The sequence below is a fragment of the Chiloscyllium plagiosum genome, unplaced genomic scaffold (assembly GCF_037043375.1).
Source record: "Chiloscyllium plagiosum isolate Xiang-an unplaced genomic scaffold, Cpla_swu_hap1 HiC_scaffold_29, whole genome shotgun sequence".
Taxonomy (NCBI): Eukaryota; Metazoa; Chordata; class Chondrichthyes; order Orectolobiformes; family Hemiscylliidae; genus Chiloscyllium; species Chiloscyllium plagiosum.
This window is the reverse complement of record NW_028270167.1, coordinates 50,810,919-50,834,431: the sequence shown is the minus strand read 5'-3', so window position 1 is coordinate 50,834,431 and position 23,513 is coordinate 50,810,919. Positions and strand designations below refer to the sequence as shown.

Below are 23,513 nucleotides of genomic sequence, written 5' to 3'. Positions count from 1 at the left end.
CATCTACCCTGTCTCGTATGGGTCAGGACTTTTGTAGCTCCATTGACAGCATGTCATTATTCGACTCTGCCCGTGGGACTATAGCAGTATTTCACTTGCTCACACTCGTGAGTATGGGGCAGGATTTCAGTTGTTTCGTGGGGACTGTGACGCTATAACAATCTCAGTGTTTGTAGATGGCACCGAACCTGGAAGAACTCTGAAGTCTATGGAGGAGAGTGTGGAACTCTAACAGGACAGTGACACGTTGGTGTAGTGTTCAGGTGTAAGGCAGATGGGGATCAGTGCAGAGCAGTGTGAGGTGATACACTTTGGTAGGAAAGATAACGAAAGACAGTTTAAAACAGGCTGTGCCATTATAAAGGGGCTGCAGGAACAGAGAGTCCTGGGTGTATATGAGCACAGATTGTTGAAGATGTCAGGACAGGTGGGGAGAGCAGTTACCATCACAGATTAGTTTCAGTATCTGAGCTGTTTACAGGAGGAGGTGTAGGAGGGAGCCTCCGTGCTCCCTTCCTGGGAGGTGGTGGTGACGATGTGTTGTGAGCCCACCCTCCTGCCCACCGAGACCGTGGGGATTCCATTTGTACCAGCTCAACACAAAAGGGAGATGGCATCAGGGCCACAGTTTCTAAGTTGTGCCGGGGGGAAACGGAGCTGCCAGTGGGTTTAAAGTGAGAATTGCCCTTCACTGAACATAGCTCCTTACTCGGTCGGTGGGACGTGGATGTTTCAGCATCTCCACACGAGGCATCCCGGTCCTCTCCGGCTCCTACCACGGTCCTCCCCACATGGCGGGGGGAGGGGGGGGTGAGGGAATGGATATCGGGCACTCCACCACTCAGCTTGGCCCTTCCTGTGATATTCACGGCTGTTTCTCTTGGAATGGAGGAAGGGAGGGAGGGGGTGGGAGGCCCTGCTGTTAGTGCTGGTGTAGGTGGGGGTTGGGGGAGGTATGGTGGGGTGTCCGGAGGGAGTCAGTCCACAGTGTTTTATCTATGCAGGGGGGAAAATTGGATGGAGACAGAGAGAGAGAGAGAAGGTGCTGCATGCAGCAGTGAGAGTGGTGGAGCAGGAACCTAGTTGGAGGGTTGGTGGCATAACAGGTATAAAGTGAGTGTGAGGGAGCAGAGAGAATACGGTCACCCTTTTCCTGATAGAGCAGAGAAGGTTATTGATGCTTGTCCTGCATTGCTGGACATTTCCTCAGACCGCAGATAGTGCACTGAGCTGGGTGGGGAGCTCAGACCATGCTCGGTGGGTCTGGTGGTGTGCCCCCCACTCTAGGAAGAGAATGGCCCCCTCTGTACTAGGCCCTCCGCCAGGAACTCCGTGTCCATGTCGACAAACCGTGGTGTAATAGCCCAATACCTGCCATGCTCGGAGTAAACTGTGCAGGGCAACTCCAAACGGAGAAAGGTCAATATGTGCCCATTGGCCTTTTAAAGATGGCACCAATGCCAGGGATCAGAGAATATCCAGGGGCATCCGGGCGATGGTGAGTTACTGCGGCCATAATGGGTGGGAGAATCGGGCTGGTATTGAATGAGAGGTACACCATGGGGTGGGGTGGGCAGTTAATGAGGTGAGTACGATACGATAGCATCAGGAAACTAGCTCAGCCTCATGTGGACAATCCCTCTGTCACACTCAAGGAAAATCAAACAAAGATCAATTATTGTTAGAATCTGCCCAATGAGTCATAGATTCGGTTGAAACTAATTCCAGTTACAAAGATGCAGAACAAATGCTCATCTGACCTCACACCAATATCCCTTTTTCCCATCTTTCCTGGGAAGACAGGCTCATGTTACAGGATGTTATCGAAGTGTCTAATTTCAGCATTCTGAAACCTGGAAACACATCCTTCCATGACACTTTCTCTCAGTCTCCCCCTCTCTGTCTATACCCCAAACCCCTCCCATGTGGTGATATTTAAAGTGATTCGCCCGCCATCTCTCTCTGGCAGTGATGTTCACACCCATAGCACCCCCTTGTCAGGGCACGATGGAGAGATCGAGCTGGAAATGGATGGGAGCTACCCATCCCCTCACTTCCAGCATGGGCTGCAAGTTTCCCCACGCTGGGCAGTGATTTATCACAGTGTTACTGAGCAATGCACTGGGGTGATGTACACAGCTTTACATGCTGGGAGGGTAACTGCTCCTGATTACAGATCAATGTACTGGGGTGGTGCACACAGTCCTACATATTGGGAGGGTAACTGCTCCTGGTTTACAGATTAATTCACGGGTGACCACTGCACAGATCACTGTGCTGGTCAGACTATCTGGTTGAGGTTTACAGATAATGTACTGCTGTGATCTGCACAGCTCACTGCCCTGGACAGATATATGGTCTGGGTTTATAGACCAATGCCCTGATCTGATCTGCGCAGTGTTCCACTCTGGACAGATTGCTGCGTTGTATTGACCAGTGCAATGGATGAATCTGGACAGATTGCTGGGTTGTACTGAGCAGGACACTGGCCTGGTCTGCACAGTGTTCCACGGTGAACAGATATCCCCTCTGGGTGTATGGTGTCTGGGCTGGTTCTGTGCGGTGGATTGAGAATGTGGTATATCTAACCCTGTCAGCTGATCTGGCAATGCCTTTAGTTCCCATTCCTGTGATTGGACCCTCAGTCTCTCATCCCATTAATGTTACAGTGTTCCCAGGGACAGTACATCATGTTGGTGGGGTGGGTAGGGGGAAAGGTGATGGACAGGTCAAGGGGTTCCCGGAACGTTCTGTCCCCGACATTCTATAACCGACATTCCGCGGAACGTTCTGTCCCCGACATTCTATAACTGACATTCCCCGGATCGTTCTGTCCCCAACATTCTATAACTGATATTCCCCGGAACGTTCTGTCCCCGACATTCTATAACTGACATTCCCCGGAACGTTCTGTCCCTGACATTCTATAACTGCCATTCCCCGGAACGTTCTGTCCCCGACATTCTATAACTGACATTCCCCGGAACATTCTGTCCCCAACATTCTATAACTGACATTCCCCAGAACGTTCTGTCCCCGACATTCTATAACTGACATTCCCCGGATCATTCTGTCCCCAACATTCTATAACTGACATTCCCCGGAACGTTCTGTCCCCGACATTCTATAACTGACATTCCCCGGAACGTTCTGTCCCCAACATTCTATAACTGACACTCCCCGGAACGTTCCGTCCCCGACATTCTATAACTGACATTCCCCAGAACGTTCTGTCCCTGACATTCTATAACTGCCATTCCCCGGAACCTTCTGTCCCCGACATTCTATAACTGACATTCCCCGGAACATTCTGTCCCCAACATTCTATAACTGACATTCCCCGGAACGTTCTGTCCCCGACATTCTATAACTGACATTCCCCGGATCATTCTGTCCCCAACATTCTATAACTGCCAGTCCCCGGAACGTTCTGTTCCCGACATTCTATAACTGACATTCCCCGGAACGTTCTGTCCCCGACATTCTATAACTGACATTCCCCGGAACGTTCTGTCCCTCACATTCTATAACTGACATTCCCCGGAACGCTCTGTCCCCGACATTCTATAACTGCCATTCCCCGGAACGTTCTGTCCCTGACATTCTATAACTGCCATTCCCCGGAACGTTCTGTCCCAACATTCTATAACTGACATTCCCCGGAACGTTCTGTCCCCGACATTCTATAACCGACATTCCCCGGAACGTTCTGTCCCCGACATTCTATAATTGACGTTCCCCGGAACGTTCTGTCCCTCACATTCTATAACTGACATTCCCCGGAACGCTCTGTCCCCAACATTCTATAACTGCCAGTCCCCGGAACGTTCTGTCCCTGACATTCTATAACTGCCATTCCCTGAAACGTTCTGTCCCAACATTCTATAACTGACATTCCCCGGAACGTTCTGTCCCTGACGTTGTTTGTGAATGGCCGGACGTCAGTGAATTGAACAAATGATAAGATCCCGAGGGAAGAGATCCCGTTCCAGGGAGAAGGAGACACTGTTCCGAAGGCCCCTCAGGCAGTTAAAGGGGTGAATATGTTTTCCCTGCGTTTACATTTCTCCACGACACAGGATCGACCACAATTTAGTTCAAAATACAGGAATTCACAAATTCCGTGTGTCTTCAGGAAACTGGGATCGAATCCTTCAGGACAGCAACGTTCCCACCCTCCGTATTAGGAACTGGGAAGGAGTGACCTGTGTCTGCTCTCGAGTGATCGAGTGTGTGGGAATGTTCTAGAAACCATCTGTCCTTATGGATGTGTGTCTGTGTGTTTGGGGAGGGAGGGTTTCCTGTGGTTTATGTCACATTTTTGTCAGTAATTCAGATCTTCCCATTTGTTATTCCAGCTCCAATTATTTTAATAAATCCCTGAATACAGGGACACGTTTGAAAATCTCACTGGGTCCCCGATCAAACGGGTCCCTTTGCCTCCAGGCTGATGGATAATGGGTTTGTTTTCCTTCCTCACAGTTAACGTAGTGACCATCTATGTCCTGCTTTATAAAGATTGTGGATTGTCTCCATGTGTCAGACGTTACCTGGGGGCCATGGCAGCGGCGGATCTCCTGGTCATTATCCTCGACCTGATCCTGAGACACATTCCCATTGTTTATCAGGAACAGTTTTATTTCCTGAGGGACTCCGTCCCCGTGTGTAATATCCACGCCGTCCTGCTTTATGCAGCCACTGACTGCTCTGTCTGGTTCATCGTCACTTTCACCTTTGATCGGTTTGTGGCCATTTGTTGCCAGAAGCTGAAAAGTAAATATTGCAGTGAGAAGACGGCGGCTGTGGTTCTGGGAGCAGTGACTGTGCCGAGCTGTTTAAAGAACATTTTCTGGTATTTTATGCTCACGGCTCGGTATCGGCTGTGGAACGCCCCCTGGTTTTGTGATGTAACAGACGCTGTTGCAGTTTCCAGTGTCTGGGTCACAATCGAGCTCCTCCACAACATTCTAACCCCGTGTGTCCCATTTCTCCTGATTCTGCTGCTCAATGTTCTCACCGTCAGACACATTGTAGTGACCAGCAGAGCCCGCAGGAGACTCCGCGCTCACACCAATGGGGACGCTCAGTCTGACACTGAAATGAGAAACCGAAAAAAATCCATCATTTTACTGTTTGTGATCTCGGCCAATTTCATCCTGTTATGGTCAACATTCATGCTGTATTCGATATGGAGACGGTTGTATGATTTTGGGTATCGGTCTGTGTATCTCGATTGGTTTGTGCAGGAATTGGGCTTCATGCTGCAGCTCCTCAGTTGCTGCACAAACACCGCGATTTATGCCGTGACCCAGACTAAGTTTAGGCAGCAGCTGAAGAATGTGCTGAAATATCCCTTCACCCAGATCCATCCATCCATCAAATTCCCGCATTAATCAATCCATCCGGGATTTTCTCATTTCAGTTCCGTGTTTCAGCGATGGAGCAGCCTGTCGCTGTGGTAACAGACTGAGGGTAGCGCTGGGTTGTCCATCCTTATCCCACAGGAGGGTTACAGGGACACATTTCAATGTTTCTCACAATTCAGGGGCCAGTGAGAAAAGGCACCATCCCACTGACTGTATCCATCACTTCCATTTGTAACCAATAAAAATATTGATTAAAGCGTGCCGAGCAGCAGAGTGAGCGATGTTGTTGTGTGTCTTTGTGTTGGAGAAGCTGAGCTGGAGAGAGACAGACTCAGCCCCAAGTCCTGGTCCTCAGGGAAGGGGAGGGCACCGGGCCCTGAGCTCAGGAGCTGGGTTTAACTCCCTCTGTCCTCCCCCACTCCAACCTGGCCTCACCATTTCCTCTCCCCCACTCTTCCTCCTCAATTCTCTCCCTCTCTCTCTCTTTCTGCACACTGTCTCTCTCTCTCTCACCTCCTCTCCCTTTCACTCTCTCTGGTCCCCTCTCAGACACCCCCCCCCCAACCCCGGTTTCTCCACCTGCCTCCAATATTCTTTCTGCCTCACTCTCCCCCTCTCTCTCACACCCCAACATGAGTTTCTCCACCTGCCTCCATTCTTCTCTCTCCCCCTGACCCTCACTCTCTCTCTCCTGCCATCTCTGTCTCCCTCCCGCAACTCCGTCGAATGCGTGCGTGAGAGAGAGAATGAGTGTGCAAGAGAGAATGCGTGTGTGCGAGAGAGAGAATGCATGCGTGAGAGAGCGAATGAGTGTGTGAGAGAGAATTAGTGTGCAAGAGAGCGAATGCGTGCGTGAGAGAGAGAGAATGAGTGTGTGAGAGAGAGAGGATTCGTGTATGCGAGAGAGAATGCATGTGTGAGAGAGAGAATGAGTGTGGGAGAGAGAGCGAATGCGTGCGTGAGAGAGAGAATGAGTGTGCAAGAGAGAATGCGTGCGTGGGAGAGAGAATGCGTGCGTGAGAGAGAATGCATGCGTGAGAGAGAGAATTAGTGTGCAAGAGAGCGAATGCGTGCGTGAGAGAGAGAGAATGAGTGTGTGAGAGAGAGAGGATTAGTGTGTGAGAGAGAGAGAATGCGTGTGTGCCAGAGAGAGAGAATGCGTGTGTGTGAGAGAGAGAGAATGAGTGAGAGAGAGAATGCGTGTGTGTGCGAGAATGCGTGAGAGAGAGAATGCGTGCGTGTGTGAGAGAGAATGCGTGCGAGAGAGAATCCGTGTGTGAGAGAGAGAATGCGCGTGTGTGAGAGAGAGAATGAGTGTGTGAGAGAGAGAATGAGTGTGCAAGAGAGAATGCGTGCGTGAGAGAGAGAATGCGTGCGTGAGAGAGAGAATGAGTGTGCAAGAGAGAATGCGTGCGTGAGAGAGAGAATGCGTGCGTGAGAGAGAGAATGAGTGTGAGAGAGAGAATGCATGCGTGAGAGAGAGAATTAGTGTGCAAGAGAGCGAATGCGTTCGTGAGAGAGAGAGAATGAGTGTGTGAGAGAGAGTGGATTAGTGTGTGCGAGAGAGAGAATGCGTGTGTGCGAGAGAGAGAATGCGTGTGTGTGAGAGAGAGAGAATGAGTGAGAGAGAGAATGCATGTGTGTGCGAGAATGCGTGAGAGAGAGAATGCGTGCGTGTGAGAGAGAGAATGCGTGCGAGAGAGAATGCGTGTGTGAGAGAGAGAATGCGTGTGTGTGAGAGAGAGAATGAGTGTGTGAGAGAGAGAATGCGTGCGTGAGAGAGAGAATGTGTGTGTGAGAGAGAGAATGTGTGTGTGAGAGAGAGAATGAATGTGGGAGAGAGAGAGCAAATGTGTGTGAGAGAGAGAGAATGAGTGTTCAAGAGAGAATGCGTGCGTGAGAGAGAGAATGAGGGTGCGAGAGAGAGAATGCGTGCGAGAGAGAGAATGTGTGCGTGAGAGAGTGAATTAGTGTGCAAGAGAGCGAATGCGTGCGTGAGAGAGAGAGAATGAGTGTGCGAGAGAGAGAATGTGTGCGAGAGAGAGAATGCGTGCATGGGAGAGAGAATGAGTGCGTGAGAGAGAGAATGAGTGTGGGAGAGAGAGAGCAAATGTGTGCGAGAGAGAGAGAATGAGTGTTCAAGAGAGAATGCGTGCGTGAGAGAGAGAATGCGTGCCTGAGAGAGAGAACGAGTGTGCGAGAGAGAGAATGCGTGCGAGAGAGAGAATGTGTGCGTGAGAGAGTGAACTAATGTGCAAGAGAGCGAATGCGTGCGTGAGAGAGAGAGAATGAGTGTGCGAGAGAGAGAATGCGTGCATGAGAGAGAGAATGAGTGTGTGAGAGAGAGAATGTATGCGTGAGAGAGAGGATGCGTCTGTGAGAGAGAGAGGATTCGTGTGTGAGAGAGAAATAATGCGTGTGTGAGAGAGTAAGAATGCGTGTGTGCGAGAGGGCGTGCATGAGATAGTGTGTGCGCAAGAGAGAGAAAATGTGCGAATGTGAGTGAGAAAGAGAATGAGCGTGTGTGAGATATGATGTGCTCATGCATGAGAGTGTGTGTGAGTGCTAGAAAGAAAGTGTGAAAGTGAGAGAGGAAGTGTGTGTGTATGTGAAAGAGTGAGTGCATGCGAGTGTGTGTGTGCGTATGTGAGAGAGAGTGTGTGTACAAGTGAATGAGAGTGAGTGCGCACGTGAGAGAGAGGGCCTGTGTGAGAGACTTTGCAAGTGTGTGTGAGAGAGACAGTTTTGGAGAGAGAGAGAGTGAGTGTGTGAAAGTGAGCATATATGAGATGGTGAATGTGAGTGTGTGGGGGTGCGTGTGTCAGAAAGTGTGTATGAGAGTGTGTGTGTAAGGGTGTGTATAACTGAGAGAGTATGTGGAAGCGAGTGTGAGAGAGAGTGGAGAGAGAGAGAATGAATGAGTGAAAGTGTGTGTATGTCAGAGAGACAGAGAGACAGAGAGTGTGCGCGTGTGCATGTTTGTGTGTGAGTGTGAGAGAGAGATTGTGATAGTGCGTGTGAAAATGTTTGCAGTGTGTGAAAGGGCATGTGTGTGAGGGACTGAATGTGGTGTGTGAGGGTGTGTGTGCACACGTGTGAGAGTGTGAGGAAATGAGAGTGAGGGACAGTGTATGGTTTGTGGATCATTACTGGGACAGGGACATAAACACATGATTTATACACAGTTACATTATGGAGGGACAGCACTGACACGGAAACTGGGCACGCCGATGGAAACACACACACCCACCCACCCACCACCCACCCACACAGAGGCTTGGTCTCAGTCTCTCTCACACACACACAGAGGCTTGGTCTCACTCTCTCTCACACACACAGAGGCTTGGTCTCAGTCTCTCTCACACACACACAGAGGTATGGTCTATCTCTCTCTCTCTCACACACACACACACAAGGCATGGTCTCACTATCTTTCTCACACAGAGACATTTCTGTGACGATACTTGAGCTCAGACCCTCACTGACTCTCCCCCCCAGACTAAATCTGTGCACAGTGCCATGTCCTGTGTTGGGGTGTGTCTGTGCCTGTATGTATGTGTGTATGTCGGTCTGTCTCTGTATGTGTGTGTGGGTCTGTCTCTGTGTGTGTGTGTGTCTGTCTGTGTGTGTGTGTCAGTGTGGGTCTGTGTCTGTGTGTGTGTCAGTGTGTGTCTGTGTCTGTGTGTGTGTCTGTCTGTGTGTGTGTGTGTCAGTGTGTGTCTGTGTCTGTGTGTGTGTCTGGGTGTGTGTGTCTCTGTGTGTTTGGGGGGTGGTGAAGGCAGGGGAGCTGTGAGGGTGAAATGTGGGTGTTGAGGGGCAGGCACATGATCTATGATTTAAATTCATAAACTCTGCCAATATTTTTGAGAAAGGGAAAGGAAATAAAAGACTCAAAATCAAGTTAGAAATGGCTGGATGTAGAGCAGGGCAGGGAGAGACAGACAGAGAGAGAGAGAGAGACACACATACAGGGACAGAAAGAGAGAGACAGAGACACAGAGAAGAGAGAGACACAGGGACAGAGAGAGAAGACAGAGAGAGATAGAGAGAGAGAGAGAGATAGGGACACACAGGGACAGAGTGAGACACACACACAGGAACAGAGAGAGAAGACAGAGAGAGATAGAGAGAGAGAGACAGAGAGTGGGACACACAGGGACAGAGAGAGAGAGAGACACACACACACAGGAACAGAGAGAGAGGGACAGAGACAGAGAGAGACACACACAGAGGCAGACAGACAGGGACAGAGACAGAGATTAATTCTAGGAATCACACAAACAGCAGGAAAATCCCAAGAAAACCTCAGCAAATATCCCCCTCTCCATTCCCAGCCCTGTGTGTGTGTGTCTCAGGAAGCCTACCTACAGTCAGGCTCTGAGACGCTAGTGTGGGAGTAATCTTTAATATTTTCAAACTGCACTGACACAGCTTCAATAAAAAGGGAGTTGTAGCAACTGGGAAAGATGACACTTTGTTGCCCCTGAATTAACATCTCCGTGGGCAGCCAGATCCCACCAGGCTCCTGTCCTGGGAATTAACATCTCAATCAGACAGAGCCCTCCCCAGGGAGCAGACTGACAGACGATGGGACGTGTCAGAGAGGGCAGGGGTGGGCTTCACTAACCCCTCACCCAGAATAAATGTGTGCAAGGAATTGGTCAGATTCATTCTCCAACCCTGTTCTCTCTCTGTGTGGGGAGTGAGCAGCTCTCCCTGTCTGGCTGTGACTGTGTGACAGTGTGTGTGTGTGTGTTTAGTAATGTTTCCAGCCTCTGGTTAATTGCTTTCTTATGATTTGTTTGTATTTTGATGTTGCTGTGAGGTTATGAAATGCATTGGGGATGGGAGAAGGGAGTTGGTGGGATTGTGTTTAACCTGGGATCTTGCTGTGTAATTTTGCATCACACTGCTCTCGCTCCCCCACCCCCACAACCAACTCATCTCTTCTTTCTTTTATCCCGAGGAACTTTTGTTGGGAAAGCAGGAAAGTGAAGATCCAAAATGCCTGGGGGGCCAGGAAAGCCTTGGACCAGAACAACCTCCAGAGGGCAGGGAGCACAGGCCTGAGGCCTGTTGGCCAGGCTGCAGCCCGTGGGGCCCAGGTGAGTGGGGGGGTCTGTTTCTTCCCCCCCGAGGTTTCATCTCCTCTGGGGGTGGGGGGGGTGGGAGCCTGGTTTGTCGGGGCCTCTGGTTAACTGGGGCCTGTCAGATCACGGGTTCGAAGCCTGGGGTTAAAGTCACTGGGGCATCGGTGACACAAACAGGTGAGACCCCCAGGATCTGGGAGAGGGGACTCCCTCGGGAGGGAACTCTAACCCAAAATATCTGACCCTCTGGAAAGAATTGTCACCCTCTCAGAGGAAAGTGGGTCATAGAGAGGGCAGGATGACCGAATTGGGCACGGAGAGAAAGAGAGTGAGAGAAAGAAATGGAGAATGGTGAGAGCAAGAGAGAGGGGGGGGGGGGGTCGGGGCAGTGTGAGATTGGGGAATAGCTGCAATATTGGATTCTGGGGTGACAGGAAATAATTAAACTGGAAATAAAAACCATCAGATTATCGAGCTTCTGCAGCACTGTCACTTGTGGGATCTTGCTGTGCGTCAATTGCCCTAATGCCACCGTTGCAGGCAAGTGAGTGGTTTTAATCACCTAACCCGCCATTTCAAAAACTTTTCAACATGAAAACTCAACTCATCACCCGACGTGTTTGTGTTTGGATGTTGCTGAGAAATTGTCTGTCTCACTGAGAGGGGAAAAGCTGGGATCTTGCTGTGCTATCTCCCTGTGAAAGATTTTCCTGCTCAGCCTCTTTCCTCCCAAAGGGATCTTCCTGGCCAGCTGAGGATTTGAAAAGTGAGAGGGGACAGAGAGCGGGGACAGAGAGAGGTGTACAGAGAGCTCGGGGAGATAGAAGGCATCAAAGAGTGGGGGGACAGAGAGTGGGGGGACAGAGGGGGGAACAGTGGGAGGGACCGATAGGGGTGTACAGAGAGGAGGGATCAAGAGAGTGGGGACAGAGAGATTAGGGACAGAGAGAAGGGGGAGATAGAAGGTGTCAGAGAGTGGGGGGGCAGAGAGTTACGGAGAGAGAGTGGTGGTACGGAGTGTGGGGACAGAGGGGGGGACAGAGAAAGGGGGTTCAGAGAGGGGGGGCACAGAGAGAGGGGGACAGAGAAGAGGGAGGGACAGAGAGAGGGGGACGGAGATGGGGACAGAGAGAGGGCGGACTGGGGGACAGAGAGAGTGAGAGAGGGGTCAGAGAGAGAGGGGCACAGAGAGAGAGAGAGGGGGGAGAGAGAGAGGGGACAGAGAGAGAGGGGACAGAGAAAGAAAGAGGGGACAGAGAGCAGGGGACAAACAGAGGGGACAGAAAGAGTGGGACAGAGAGCGAGGGGGTACAATGTGAGGGTGACAGAGAGAGGGGGACTGAGAGAGAAGGTCGAGAGAGATAGGGACAGAGAGGGTCGGGGGCCACAGAGAGAGGTGGATAAAGAGAGAGAGGGGACAGGGAGAGTGGACAGAGTTGGGGACAGAGGGGGGACTGAGAGAGGGTGACAGTGAGAGAGAGAGTAGAGAGACGTGAGACAGAAAGAGGGGGTCGGGGGGGTGCAGTGAGAAGGGGACAGAGTGATCGGGCACAGAGAGTGGCGACAGGGGGGACAGAGATGGGGTGGACAGAGAGGAGGGGGAGAGACCGGTGGGGACAGATGGAGGGGGGCAGAGAGAGTGGGGACAGAGAGAGTGGGCCAGAGAGAGAGGGGGCAGGACAGTGGGGACAGAGAGAGGGGGACAGACAGAGAAGGGGACAGAAAGAGGTTTGGACAGCGGGGTAGGCAGAGAGAGGGGGACAGAGAGAGGGGGACAGAGAGAGAGGGGGGGCAGAGAGAGAGGGGGGAAAGAGAGAAGGGGATCAGAGAGAGGGGGACAGAGACAGGGGACAGAAAGAGGGGACAGAGATAGAGGGGGTAGAGAAAGGGGGACAGAGAAAGGGGACAGAGAGAGGAGGACGTGGTGTGTTGAGAGTGGGGTGGAGCAGAGGTGGGGACAGAGAGGGTGGACAGAGTGGAAGGTACAGAGGGGAGCCAGAGAGAGGGGGCCAGAGAGAGGGAGGACAGAGAGAGGGAGGACAGAGAGAGGGGGACAGAGAGAGGGGGACAGTGAGGGGGGGACAGTGAGGGGGGGACAAAGAGAGAGTGGACAGAGGGAGGGGCGGGACAGAGAGGGGGGTGCAGAGAGGGGGAGAGAGAGAGAGTGGGGATAGAGAGGATTGGGACAGAGAGAGGGGGACAGAGAGAGGGGTGACAGAGGGATAGGGACACAGAGAGTTGGGAGACAGAGAGGGGAGACAGAGGGGGGGACGGAGAGAAGGGGATAGAGGGAGAGGGGGTACATAGAGAGATGGGTGACAGAGGGGGTACAGAGAGAGGGGGCAGAGAAGGGGTGAACAGACAGGAAGGATACAGACAGGGGGTAAAGAGAGGGGGTTAATAGAGAGGGGACATAGAGAGAGGGGGGACTGAGAGAGAGGGACAGAGAGAGGGAGGATAGAGAGGGGACAGAGAGAGGTGGGACAGAGAGAAGGAGGACAGAGAGAAGGAGGACAGAGAGAGGGGGACAGAGAGAGGGGGGAGAGAGAGAGGGAGGTCAGAGAGAGGGGGGACAGAGAGAGGGGGGACAGAGAGAGAGGGTTGGACATCTGGGGGGGCAGAGAGAGTGGGGATAGAGAGAGGGGGCCAGAGAGAGCGGGCAGGACAATGGGGACAGAGAGAGGGGGCCAGAGAGAGAGAAGGGGGACAGAGAGAGGGTTGGACAGCGGGGGAGGAAGAGAGAGTGGGGACAAAGAGTGGGGGACAGACAGAGAGGGAAGTGACAGAGAGAGGGGGACAGAGAGAGGGGAACAGAGAGAGGGGAACAGAGAGAGGGTGGATAGAGAGTGAGGGGACAGAGAGAGGGGGGCAGAGAGCGCGGCGAGATAGAAGGGGTCAGAGAGTGGGGGGACAGTTAGAGGTGGAGAGAGAGAGGGGGGGACAGAGATTGGACAGAGTAGGGGACAGAGAGGGGGGGCAGAGCGAGAGGGGGACAGAGAGAGGAGGCGACCAGGGGAGAGGGGCAGAGAGAGGGGAACAGAGAGAAAGGGGAGTACAGAGAGATGCGGGACAGAAAGAGGGGGTCGGGGGGCAGAGAGAGGGGGGACAGAGTGATGGGGGAAAGGGAGAGGGTTGACAGAGGGGGGGACAGAGAGAGTGGGACAGAGAGAGGAGGGCAGAGAGAAGGGGGACAAAGCGAGGGGGACAGAGAGCGGAGGACAGAGAGAGAGGGGGACAGAGAGAGGGGGACAGAGAAAGGGGAATAGAGAGATCGGGACAGAGAGACTGGGACAGAGAGAGGGTTACAGACAAAGGGGAACAGAGAGACGGGGACAGAGAGAGGGGGGAGAGAGAGAGAGAGAGAGAGGGGGACAGTGGGAGAGGGGGTACAGAGAGATGCAGGACAGAGAGAGGGGCGACGCGGGTCAGAGAGCGGGGGACAGAGAGAGGGGGACAGAGAGAGGGGTACAGAGAGAGGGGTACAGAGAGAGTGGGGGAAAGAGAAGGGGGACAGAGAGAGGAAGGATAGAGAGAGGGGGTCAGAGAGAGGGGGGATAGAGAGAGTGGACAGAGAGCAGGGGACAGAGAGAGGGAGGACATAGAGAGGGAGGACAGAGAGAGGGAGGACAGAGAGGGGGGACATAGAGGGGGTACAGAGAGCGGAGACAGAGAGAGGGGGGACAAAGAGATTGGGGACAGAGAGAGGGGGGAGAGAGAAGAGGTCAGAGAGTGGGGACAGAGAGTTGGGGGACAGAGAAAGGGCGGACAGAGAGGGGGCAGAGCAGAGGGGGGACAGAGTGAGGAGGTTCAGAGAGGGGGACAGAGAGAGAGGGTACAGAGAGAGAGGGGAGGACAGAGTGAGGGGGACAGAGGGTGGGACAGAGAGAGAGGGGACAGAGAGAGGGGGAGGACAGAGTGAGGGGGACAGAGAGATTGAGGATGGGGGCAGAGAGAGCGAGAGAGGGGATAGAGGGGGGACAGAGAGAGAGGGTACAGAGAGAGAGGGGAGGACAGAGTGAGGGGGGACAGAGGGGGGGGACAGAGAGATTGAGGATGGGGGCAGAGAGAGCGAGAGAGGGGATAGAGGGGGGACAGAGAGAGAGGGGACAGAGAGCGAGAGGGGACAGAGAGAGAGGGACAGAAAATGGGGGGAACAGAGAGGGGAGATGGAGAGAGTGTGACAGAGAGAGGGGGTACAAAGAGAGGGGGACAAAGAGGGGGGGCAGAGAGGACAGAGAGAGTGGGACAGAGAGAGGGGGGTACAAAGAGAGGGGGACAGAGAGAGGGGGACGGGGCAGAGAAGTGAGGATAGAGAGAGGGGGGCAGAGAGAGGGGGCAAAGTGAGGTTAACAAAGAGAGGGGAACAGAGAGAGGGGACAGAGAGTGGGGGGCAGAGAGCGTGGGGAGATAGAAGGGGTCAGAGAGTGGGGGGACAGAGAGGTGGAGAGAGAGAGGAGAACAGAGAGAGTGGACAGAGTAGGGGACAGAAAGAGGGGGCCGGAGGGCAGAGAGAGGGGGGGACATAGTCATGGGGACAGAGAGAGAGGGGCGACAGATGGGGGACAGAGAGAGGGGGCAGAGATGGCGTATTAAGAGAGAAGGGAGAGAGAGAGGGGGTACAGAGAGAGGTGGGCAGAAGGGCATCAGAGAAAGGAGGCAGAGAGGGGGGACATAGAGGGGGGCAGAGATAGAGGGGGTAGAGAGAGGGGGACAGAGCGAGGGGTGGCAGAGAGGGGACAGAGAGAGGGAAAGAGAGGGAGGAAAAGAGAGAGGGAAGACAGAGAGAAGGGGGGCAGAGGGTGCGGACAGAGAGAGGGGGTCAGAGAGAGTGAGGGTCAGAGAGAGTGAGGGTCAGAGAGAGTGAGGGACAGAGAGTTGGGGAATAGAGAGACGGGGACAGAGTGGGGGCAGATAGAGCGAGAGATGGGATAGAGAGAGTGGGGGGAGAGAGAGAACGGACAGAGAGAGGGGGATGGAAAGAGGGGGCAGAGAGAGGGGTACAGAGAAAGGGGAACAGACAGATGGGGACAGAGAGAGTGGTCAGAGAGAGGGAGGACAGAGAGGTGGGGGACAGAGAGAGGGGTACAGAGAGATAGGTACAGAGAAAGGGAAGCAGAAAGAGGGGTACAGAGAAAGGGGTACAGAGAGACGGGGTCAGAGAGAGGGAGGACAGACAGAGAGGGGACAGAGAGAGGGGGGACAGAGAGAGGGGGGACAGAGAGAGGGAGGACAGACAGAGAGGGGACAGAGAGAGGGGGGACAGAGAGAGGGAGGACAGACAGAGAGGGGACAGAGAGAGGGGGGACAGAGAGAGGGGGGACAGAGAGAGGGGGGACAGAGAGAGGGAGGACAGACAGAGAGGGGACAGAGAGAGGGGGGACAGAGAGAGGGGGGACAGAGAGAGGGAGGACAGACAGAGAGGGGACAGAGAGAGGGGGGACAGAGAGAGGGAGGACAGACAGAGAGGGGACAGAGAGAGGGGGGACAGAGAAGTGGGGACAGAGACAGGGGGGCAAAGAGAGGTTAACAAAGAGAGGGGAACAGAGAGAGGGGACAGAGAGTGGGGATAGAGAGCGCGGGGAGATAGAAGGGGTCAGGGAGTGGGGGCACAGAGTGAGGTGGAGAGAGAGAGAGGAGAGAGAGAGTGGGCAGAGTAGGGGACAAAAGGGGGGAACGAGAGAGGGGGAGAGAGAGAGGGGCAACAGAGAGGGACAGAAAGGGGGGTCTCGGATGGCAGAGAGAGGGGGGAACATAGTGATGGGGTACAGATAAAGGGGCGACAGAGTGGAGACAGAGAGAGGAGGCAGAGGTGGGGTGTAAAGAGAGGAGGGGGAGAGAGAGAGGGGGACAGAGAGAGGGGGACAGAGAGAGGGGTCAGAGAGAGAGGGGGTAGAGAGAGGGGGACAGAGCGAGGGCTGCCAGAGAGGTGACAGAGAGGGGGGAGCAGAGGGAGGAAAAGAGAGGGGCAAAAAGAGAGAGGGAAGACAGAGAGAAGGAGGGCAGAGGGCGCGGACAGAGAGTGAGGGACAGAGAGAGTGAGGGACAGAGAGAGTGAGGGACAGAGAGAGGGGGGACAGAGAGAGGGGGGACAGAGAGAGGGGGGACAGAGAGAGGGAGGACAGAGAGAGTGAGGGACAGAGAGAAGGGAATAGAGAGACGGGGACAGATTGAGGGGCAGAAAGAGCGAAAGATGGGATAGAGAGAGTGGGGGGAGAGAGAGAATGGACAGAGAGAGGGAGACGGAAAGAGGGGGCAGAGAGAGGGGCACAGAGAAAGGGGAACAGACAGATGGGACACAGAGAGGGGGTCAAAGAGAGGGAAGACAGAGAGAGGGGTACAGAGAAAGGGGTACAGAGAGATGGGGACAGAGAGAGGGGGAACAGACAGAGAGGGGACAGACAGAGAGGGGACAGAGAGAAGGGGGACAGAGAGAGGGGGACCGAGAGGGGGAACAGTGAGAGGGGATACAGAGATAGAGGGGGTAGATAGCGGGGGACATTGCGAGGGTGTCAGAGGGGGGACAGAGGGGGGAACAGAAAGAGGCAAAGAGAGGGGGAAAGAGAGAGGGAAGACAGAGAGAAAGGGGGACAGAGAGCGGGGGGACAGAGAGAGGGGGACAGAGAGACGGGGACAGAGAGTGGGGGCAGAGATAGCGAGAGAGGAGATAAAGAGAGTGGGGGTGAGAGAGAGAACGGACAGAGAGGGAGGGGGACTGAGAGGGGGGAGGTAGAGAGGGAGACAGAGAGGGAACAGAGACGGGGGTCAGAGAGACGGGGACAGAGAGATGGGAATAGAGAGAGGGGGACGGAAAGCGGGGGCAGAGAGAGGGATACAGAGAAAGGGGAACAGAGAGCGGGGACAGAGAGAGGCAGGACAGAGAGAGGGAGGACAGAGAGAGGGGGGGCAGAGAGAGGGGGGGCAGAGAGAGGGGGGGGCAGAGAGAGGGGGGCAGAGAGAGGGAGGATGGGGTGCAGAGAGAGTGAGAGAGGGGATGGGGGGACAGAGAGAGAGGGGGACAGAAAAGCGAGAGAGGACAGAGAGAGAGAGCGAGAGGGGACAGAGAGAGAGAGAGCGAGGGGGACAGAGAGAGAGAGAGCGAGAGGGACAGAAAGCGAGGGGACAGAGAGAAGGGGACAGAGAGAGGGGGACAGAGAGAGGGGGACAGAGAGAGTGAGGGACACAGAGAGGGGAATAGAGAGACGGGGACAGAGAGTGGGGGCAGAGAGAGCGAGAGATGGGATAGAGAGAGTGGAGGGAGAGAGAGAATGAACAGAGAGGGAGGCGGGGACAGAGAGAGTGGTAGATAAAGAGGGAGACAGAGAGAGGGAAGGGAGAGAGGGGGGACAGAGAGACGGGGACAGAGAGAGGGAGGACAGAGAGGGTGATGGAAAGAGGGGGCAGATAGAGGGGTACAGAAAATGGGGACAGAGAGTGGGGGACAAGAAGTGGGGTCAGAGAGAGGGAGGACAGAGAGAGGGAGGACAGAGAGAGGGGGGACAGAGAGTGGGGACAGAGAGCGGGGGACAGAGAGTGGGGGACAAAGCGAGGGGGACAGAAAGAGGGGACAGAGAGTGGGGGACAGAGAGTGGGGGACAGAGAGTGGGGGACAGAGAGAGGGAGGACAGAGAGAGGGAGGACAGAGAGAGGGGGGACAGAGAGTGGGGGCAGAGAGCGGGGGACAGAGAGTGGGGGACAAAGCGAGGGGGACAGAGAGAGGGGACAGAGAGTGGGGGACAGAGAGTGGGGGACAGAGAGAGGGAGGACAGAGAGATAGGTACAGAGAAAGGGGAGCAGAAAGAGGGGTACAGAGAAAGGGGTACAGAGAGACGGGGACAGAGAGAGGGAGGACAGACAGAGAGGGGACAGAGAGAGGGGGGACAGAGAGAGGGGGGACAGAGAGAGGGAGGACAGACAGAGAGGGGACAGAGAGAGGGGGGACAGAGAGAGGGAGGACAGACAGAGAGGGGACAGAGAGAGGGGGGACAGAGAGGGGGGGACAGAGAGAGGGGGGACAGAGAGAGGGAGGACAGACAGAGAGGGGACAGAGAGAGGGGGGACAGAGAGAGGGGGAACAGAGAGAGGGGGGACAGACAGAGAGGGGACAGAGAGAGGGGGGACAGAGAAGTGGGGACAGAGACAGGGGGGCAAAGAGAGGTTAACAAAGAGAGGGGAACAGAGAGAGGGGACAGAGAGTGGGGATAGAGAGCGCGGGGAGATAGATGGGGTCAGAGAGTGGGGGCACAGAGTGAGGTGGAGAGAGAGAGAGAGGACAGAGAGAGTGGACAGAGTAGGGGACAAAAGGGGGGAACGAGAGAGGGGGAGAGAGAGAGGGGCAACAGAGAGGGACAGAAAGGGGGGTCTCGGATGGCAGAGAGAGGGGGGAACATAGTGATGGGGTACAGAGAAAGGGGCGACAGAGTGGAGACAGAGAGGAGGCAGAGGTTGGGTGTAAAGAGAGGAGGAGGAGAGAGAGAGGGGGACAGAGAGAGGGGGACAGAGAGAGGGGTCAGAGAGAGAGGGGGTAGAGAGAGGGGGACAGAGCGAGGGCTGCCAGAGAGGTGACAGAGAGGAGGGAGCAGAGGGAGGAAAAGAGAGGGGCAAAAAGAGAGAGGGAAGACAGAGAGAAGAAGGGCAGAGGGCGCGGACAGAGAGTGAGGGACAGAGAGAGTGAGGGACAGAGAGAGTGAGGGACAGAGAGAGGGGGGACAGAGAGAGGGGGGACAGAGAGAGGGGGGACAGAGAGAGGGAGGACAGAGAGAGTGAGGGACAGAGAGAAGGGAATAGAGAGACGGGGACAGATTGGGGGGCAGAAAGAGCGAAAGATGGGATAGAGAGAGTGGGGGGAGAGAGAGAATGGACAGAGAGAGGGGGACGGAAAGAGGGGGCAGAGAGAGGGGCACAGAGAAAGGGGAACAGAGAGATGGGACACAGAGAGGGGGTCAAAGAGAGGGAAGACAGAGAGAGGGGTACAGAGAAAGGGGTACAGAGAGATGGGGACAGAGAGAGGGGGAACAGACAGAGAGGGGGCAGACAGAGAGGGGACAGAGAGAAGGGGGACAGAGAGAGGGGGACCGAGAGGGGGGACAGTGAGAGGGGATACAGAGATAGAGGGGTAGAGAGCGGGAGACATTGCGAGGGGTGTCAGAGGGGGGACAGAGAGGGGGAACAGAAAGAGGCAAAGAGAGGGGGAAAGAGAGAGGGAAGACAGAGAGAAAGGGGGACAGAGAGCGGGGGGACAGAGAGAGGGGGACAGAGAGGCGGGGACAGAGAGTGGGGGCAGAGATAGCGAGAGAGGAGATAAAGAGAGTGGGGGTGAGAGAGAGAACGGACAGAGAGGGAGGGGGACTGAGAGGGGGGAGGTAGAGAGGGAGACAGAGAGGGAACAGAGACAGGGGTCAGAGAGACTGGGACAGAGAGATGGGAATAGAGAGAGGGGGACGGAAAGCGGGGGCAGAGAGAGGGATACAGAGAAAGGGGAACAGAGAGCGGGGGACAGAGAGAGGCAGGACAGAGAGAGGGAGGACAGAGAGAGGGAGGACAGAGAGAGGGGGGGCAGAGAGAGGGGGGGCAGAGAGAGGGGGGCAGAGAGAGGGGGGGCAGAGAGAGGGAGGATGGGGTGCAGAGAGAGTGAGAGAGGGGATGGGGGGACAGAGAGAGAGTGGGACAGAAAAGCGAGAGGGGACAGAGAGAGAGAGAGAGCGAGAGGGGACACAGAGAGAGAGAGAGAGCGAGAGGGGACAGAGAGAGAGAGAGAGAGAGGGACAGAAAGCGAGGGGACAGAGAGAAGGGGACAGAGAGAGGGTGACAGAGAGAGGGGGACAGAGAGAGGCCGTACAAAGAGAGGGGGACAGAGAGAGGGGGACGGGGGCAGAGACAGGGGGGCAGAGACAGGGGGGCAGAGAGAAGGGGGCAAAGAGAGGGTAACAAAGAGAGGGGAACAGAGAGACAGGAACAGAGAGAGGGGGTAGAGAGTGCGGGGAGATAGAAGTGGTCAGGGAGTGGGGGCACAGAGAGAGGTGGAGAGAGAGAGAGGGGACAGAGAGAGTGGACAGAGTAGGGGACAGAGAGAGGGGGGACAGAGAGAGGGGGGACAGAGAGAGGGAGGACAGACAGAGAGGGTACAGAGAGAGGGGGACAGAGAGAGGGAGGACAGAGAGAGGGAGGACAGAGAGAGGGGGGACAGAGAGTGGGGACAGAGAGCGGGGGACAGAGAGTGGGGGACAAAGCGAGGGGGACAGAGAGAGGGGACAGAGAGTGGGGGACAGAGAGTGGGGGACAGAGAGTGGGGGACAGAGGGAGGGAGGACAGAGAGAGGGAGGACAGAGAGAGGGGGACAGAGAGTGGGGACAGAGAGCGGGGGACAGAGAGTGGGGGACAAAGCGAGGGGGACAGAGAGAGGGGACAGAGAGTGGGGGACAGAGAGTGGGGGACAGAGAGAGGGAGGACAGAGAGAGGGGGACAGAGAGAGGGAGGACAGAGAGAGGGGGGACAGAGAGTGGGGACAGAGAGTGGGGGACAAAGCGAGGGGGACAGAGAGAGGGGACAGAGAGTGGGGGACAGAGAGTGGGGGACAGAGAGAGGGAGGACAGAGAGATAGGTACAGAGAAAGGGGAGCAGAAAGAGGGGACAGAGAGTGGGGGACAGAGAGTGGGGGACAGAGAGAGGGAGGACAGAGAGATAGGTACAGAGAAAGGGGAGCAGAAAGAGGGGTACAAAGAAAGGGGTACAGAGAGACGGGGACAGAGAGAGGGAGGACAGACAGAGAGGGGACAGAGAGAGGGGGGACAGAGAGAGGGGGGACAGAGAGAGGGAGGACAGACAGAGAGGGGACAGAGAGAGGGGGGACAGAGAGAGGGAGGACAGAGAGAGGGAGGACAGAGAGAGGGGGGACAGAGAGTGGGGACAGAGAGAGGGGGGACAGAGAGTGGGGGACAGAGAGAGGGAGGACAGAGAGAGGGAGGACAGAGAGGGGGGGACAGAGAGTGGGGACAGGGAGCGGGGGACAGAGAGTGGGGGACAAAGCGAGGGGGACAGAGAGAGGGGACAGAGAGTGGGGGACAGAGAGTGGGGGACAGAGAGAGGGAGGACAGAGAGAGGGGGACATAGAGAGGGAGGACAGAGAGAGGGGGGACAGAGAGTGGGGACAGAGAGCGGGGGACAGAGAGTGGGGGACAAAGCGAGGGGGACAGAGAGAGGGGACAGAGAGTGGGGGACAGAGAGTGGGGGACAGAGAGAGGGAGGACAGAGAGAGGGGGACAGAGAGTGGGGGACAAAGCGAGGGGGACAGAGAGAGGGGACAGAGAGCGGGGGACAGAGAGTGCAGGGAGATAGAAGGGGTCAGAGAGTCGGGGGACACAGAGTGGGGGACATAGTGGGGAGACAGAAAGAGGGGGTCGGAGAGGGGGGACAGGGTGGGGAACAGAGGGAAGATCGGTGCAGAGAGGGGGACAGAGAGAGAGGCTACAGAGAGAGAGGGGAGGACAGAGAGAGGGGGGATGGGGCAGAGAGAGCGAGAGAGGGGATAGAGGGGGGACAGAGAGAGAGAGCGGGGACAGAGAGCGAGAGGGGTCAGAGAGAGAGAGGGACAGAGAGCGGAGAACAGAGAGAGTGGTACTTAGAGAGAGGGGGTACAGAGAGAGGGGGACAGAGAGAGGAGGTGGAAGAAGGCGGGAGAGTGGGGGTAGAGAGAGGGGGACAGAGAGTGCTAGAGAGATGGGGAGAGAGAGGTGGAGGGAGCGGGAGATGGGAGGTGAAGACGGGAGGGGGACAGTGAGGGTGAGAGAGAGAGCTGGGGAGAGAGGGCGGAGACAGAGGGGGAGAGTGAGAGGTCGAGTGAGGGAGTGAAAGAGGGACCGGCTGAGAGAGGGAGAGAGAGAGAGGGGACAGCTTTCGGTGACAGAGTTTGGGGAGACAGTTAGTGAAGAGAGAGAGAGAGGGGAGAGAGAGAGAGAGGAGGTAGAGAGAGGCGTGGAGAGAGAGGAGGTAGAGGGAGGGAGAGAGAGTGGGGGTAGAGAGAAAGGGGAAAGAGAGATGGGGTAGAGAGAGAGGAAGTGAGGGGGAGGGGGAGAGGGAGCATGAGAGAGGGGACAGAGAGAGAGGCACAGAGAGAGAGGGGGGAAGAGAGAGAGTGGGAGAGTGAGGGAGGGGAGGGGGAGAGCGCGGGGAGAGAGTGGGGGACAGAGAGAGTGGGGACAGAGAGAGGGAGGACAGAGAGACGGGGACAGAGAGAGGGGGTAGAGAGAGGGGGATAAAGCGAGGGGGACAGAGAGAGGGGACAGAGAGATAGAAAGTGCAGGGAGATAGAAGGGGTCAGAGATTCTGGGGACAGAGAGTGGGGGGACAGAGAGAAGGGGTCGGAGAGGGGAGTACAGAGGGAAGATCGGTGCAGAGGGAGGGACAGAGAGAGAGGGGGAAAGAGGGGACAGGACAGAGAGAGAGGGCACAGAGAGAGAGGTGACAGAGAGATTGGGGACAGAGAAAGGCGGTGACAGAGAAATGGGTGCACAGGGAGAGGAGGCAGAAAGCGGGGCAATGAGAGGGGGACAGAGAGAGGGTCCCCCTCTGGAGGAAGCCCCACGCATTGCTCCCCCCCACACCTTCCCCCCCCCACCCACGCCTTTTCCCCCCCACCCACCCACGCCTTTCCCCCCCACGCCTTTCCTCTCCCCCCGCCCCCCCAGGAAACCTTCAGACAAGAGCTTCCTCCAGAGGGGGGAACGCAGTCCTGAGGCCTGTATGACAGGCTGCAGCCTGTGGGGCCCAGGTGAGTTTTGTCTGTGTGTGACCCCGAGGTTTAATCTCCTCTCTCTGGGGAGGGGGGCTGGCTTTTACCGGGACCTCTGGTTAACCGGGTCCTGTCGGATTGGGGCCTTGTCGTTTTGGAACAGGTTTGAAGCCTGGGGTTAAGGTAACTGGGGCCTTGGGATTTGACACAAATACGTCAACCCTTGACCAGCATCACCCACGATGTGTGTGGGGTTAGATTGCTGCTTGTGGGATCTCGCTGTGCGTACGTGTTTATTAATGTTTCGAGCCTCTGGTCAACTGCCCTGCGGTG

At 55.6% G+C, this 23,513-nt stretch overlaps 1 protein-coding gene across 1 annotated transcript in view; it reads left to right on the top strand.

Annotated features, from left to right (window-relative positions):
- The window catches only part of LOC148142298 (putative G protein-coupled receptor 139), a 96,062-nt gene extending 90,669 nt beyond the window's left edge, over nt 1-5,393 (top strand). Inside the window, exon 2 of the mRNA XM_087976616.1 lies at nt 4,483-5,393. Coding sequence (XP_087832742.1) covers nt 4,483-5,393 — 911 coding nt within the window. The remainder of the gene's footprint in view (nt 1-4,482) is intronic.
- Nucleotides 5,394-23,513: the final 18,120 nt, after the last annotated feature.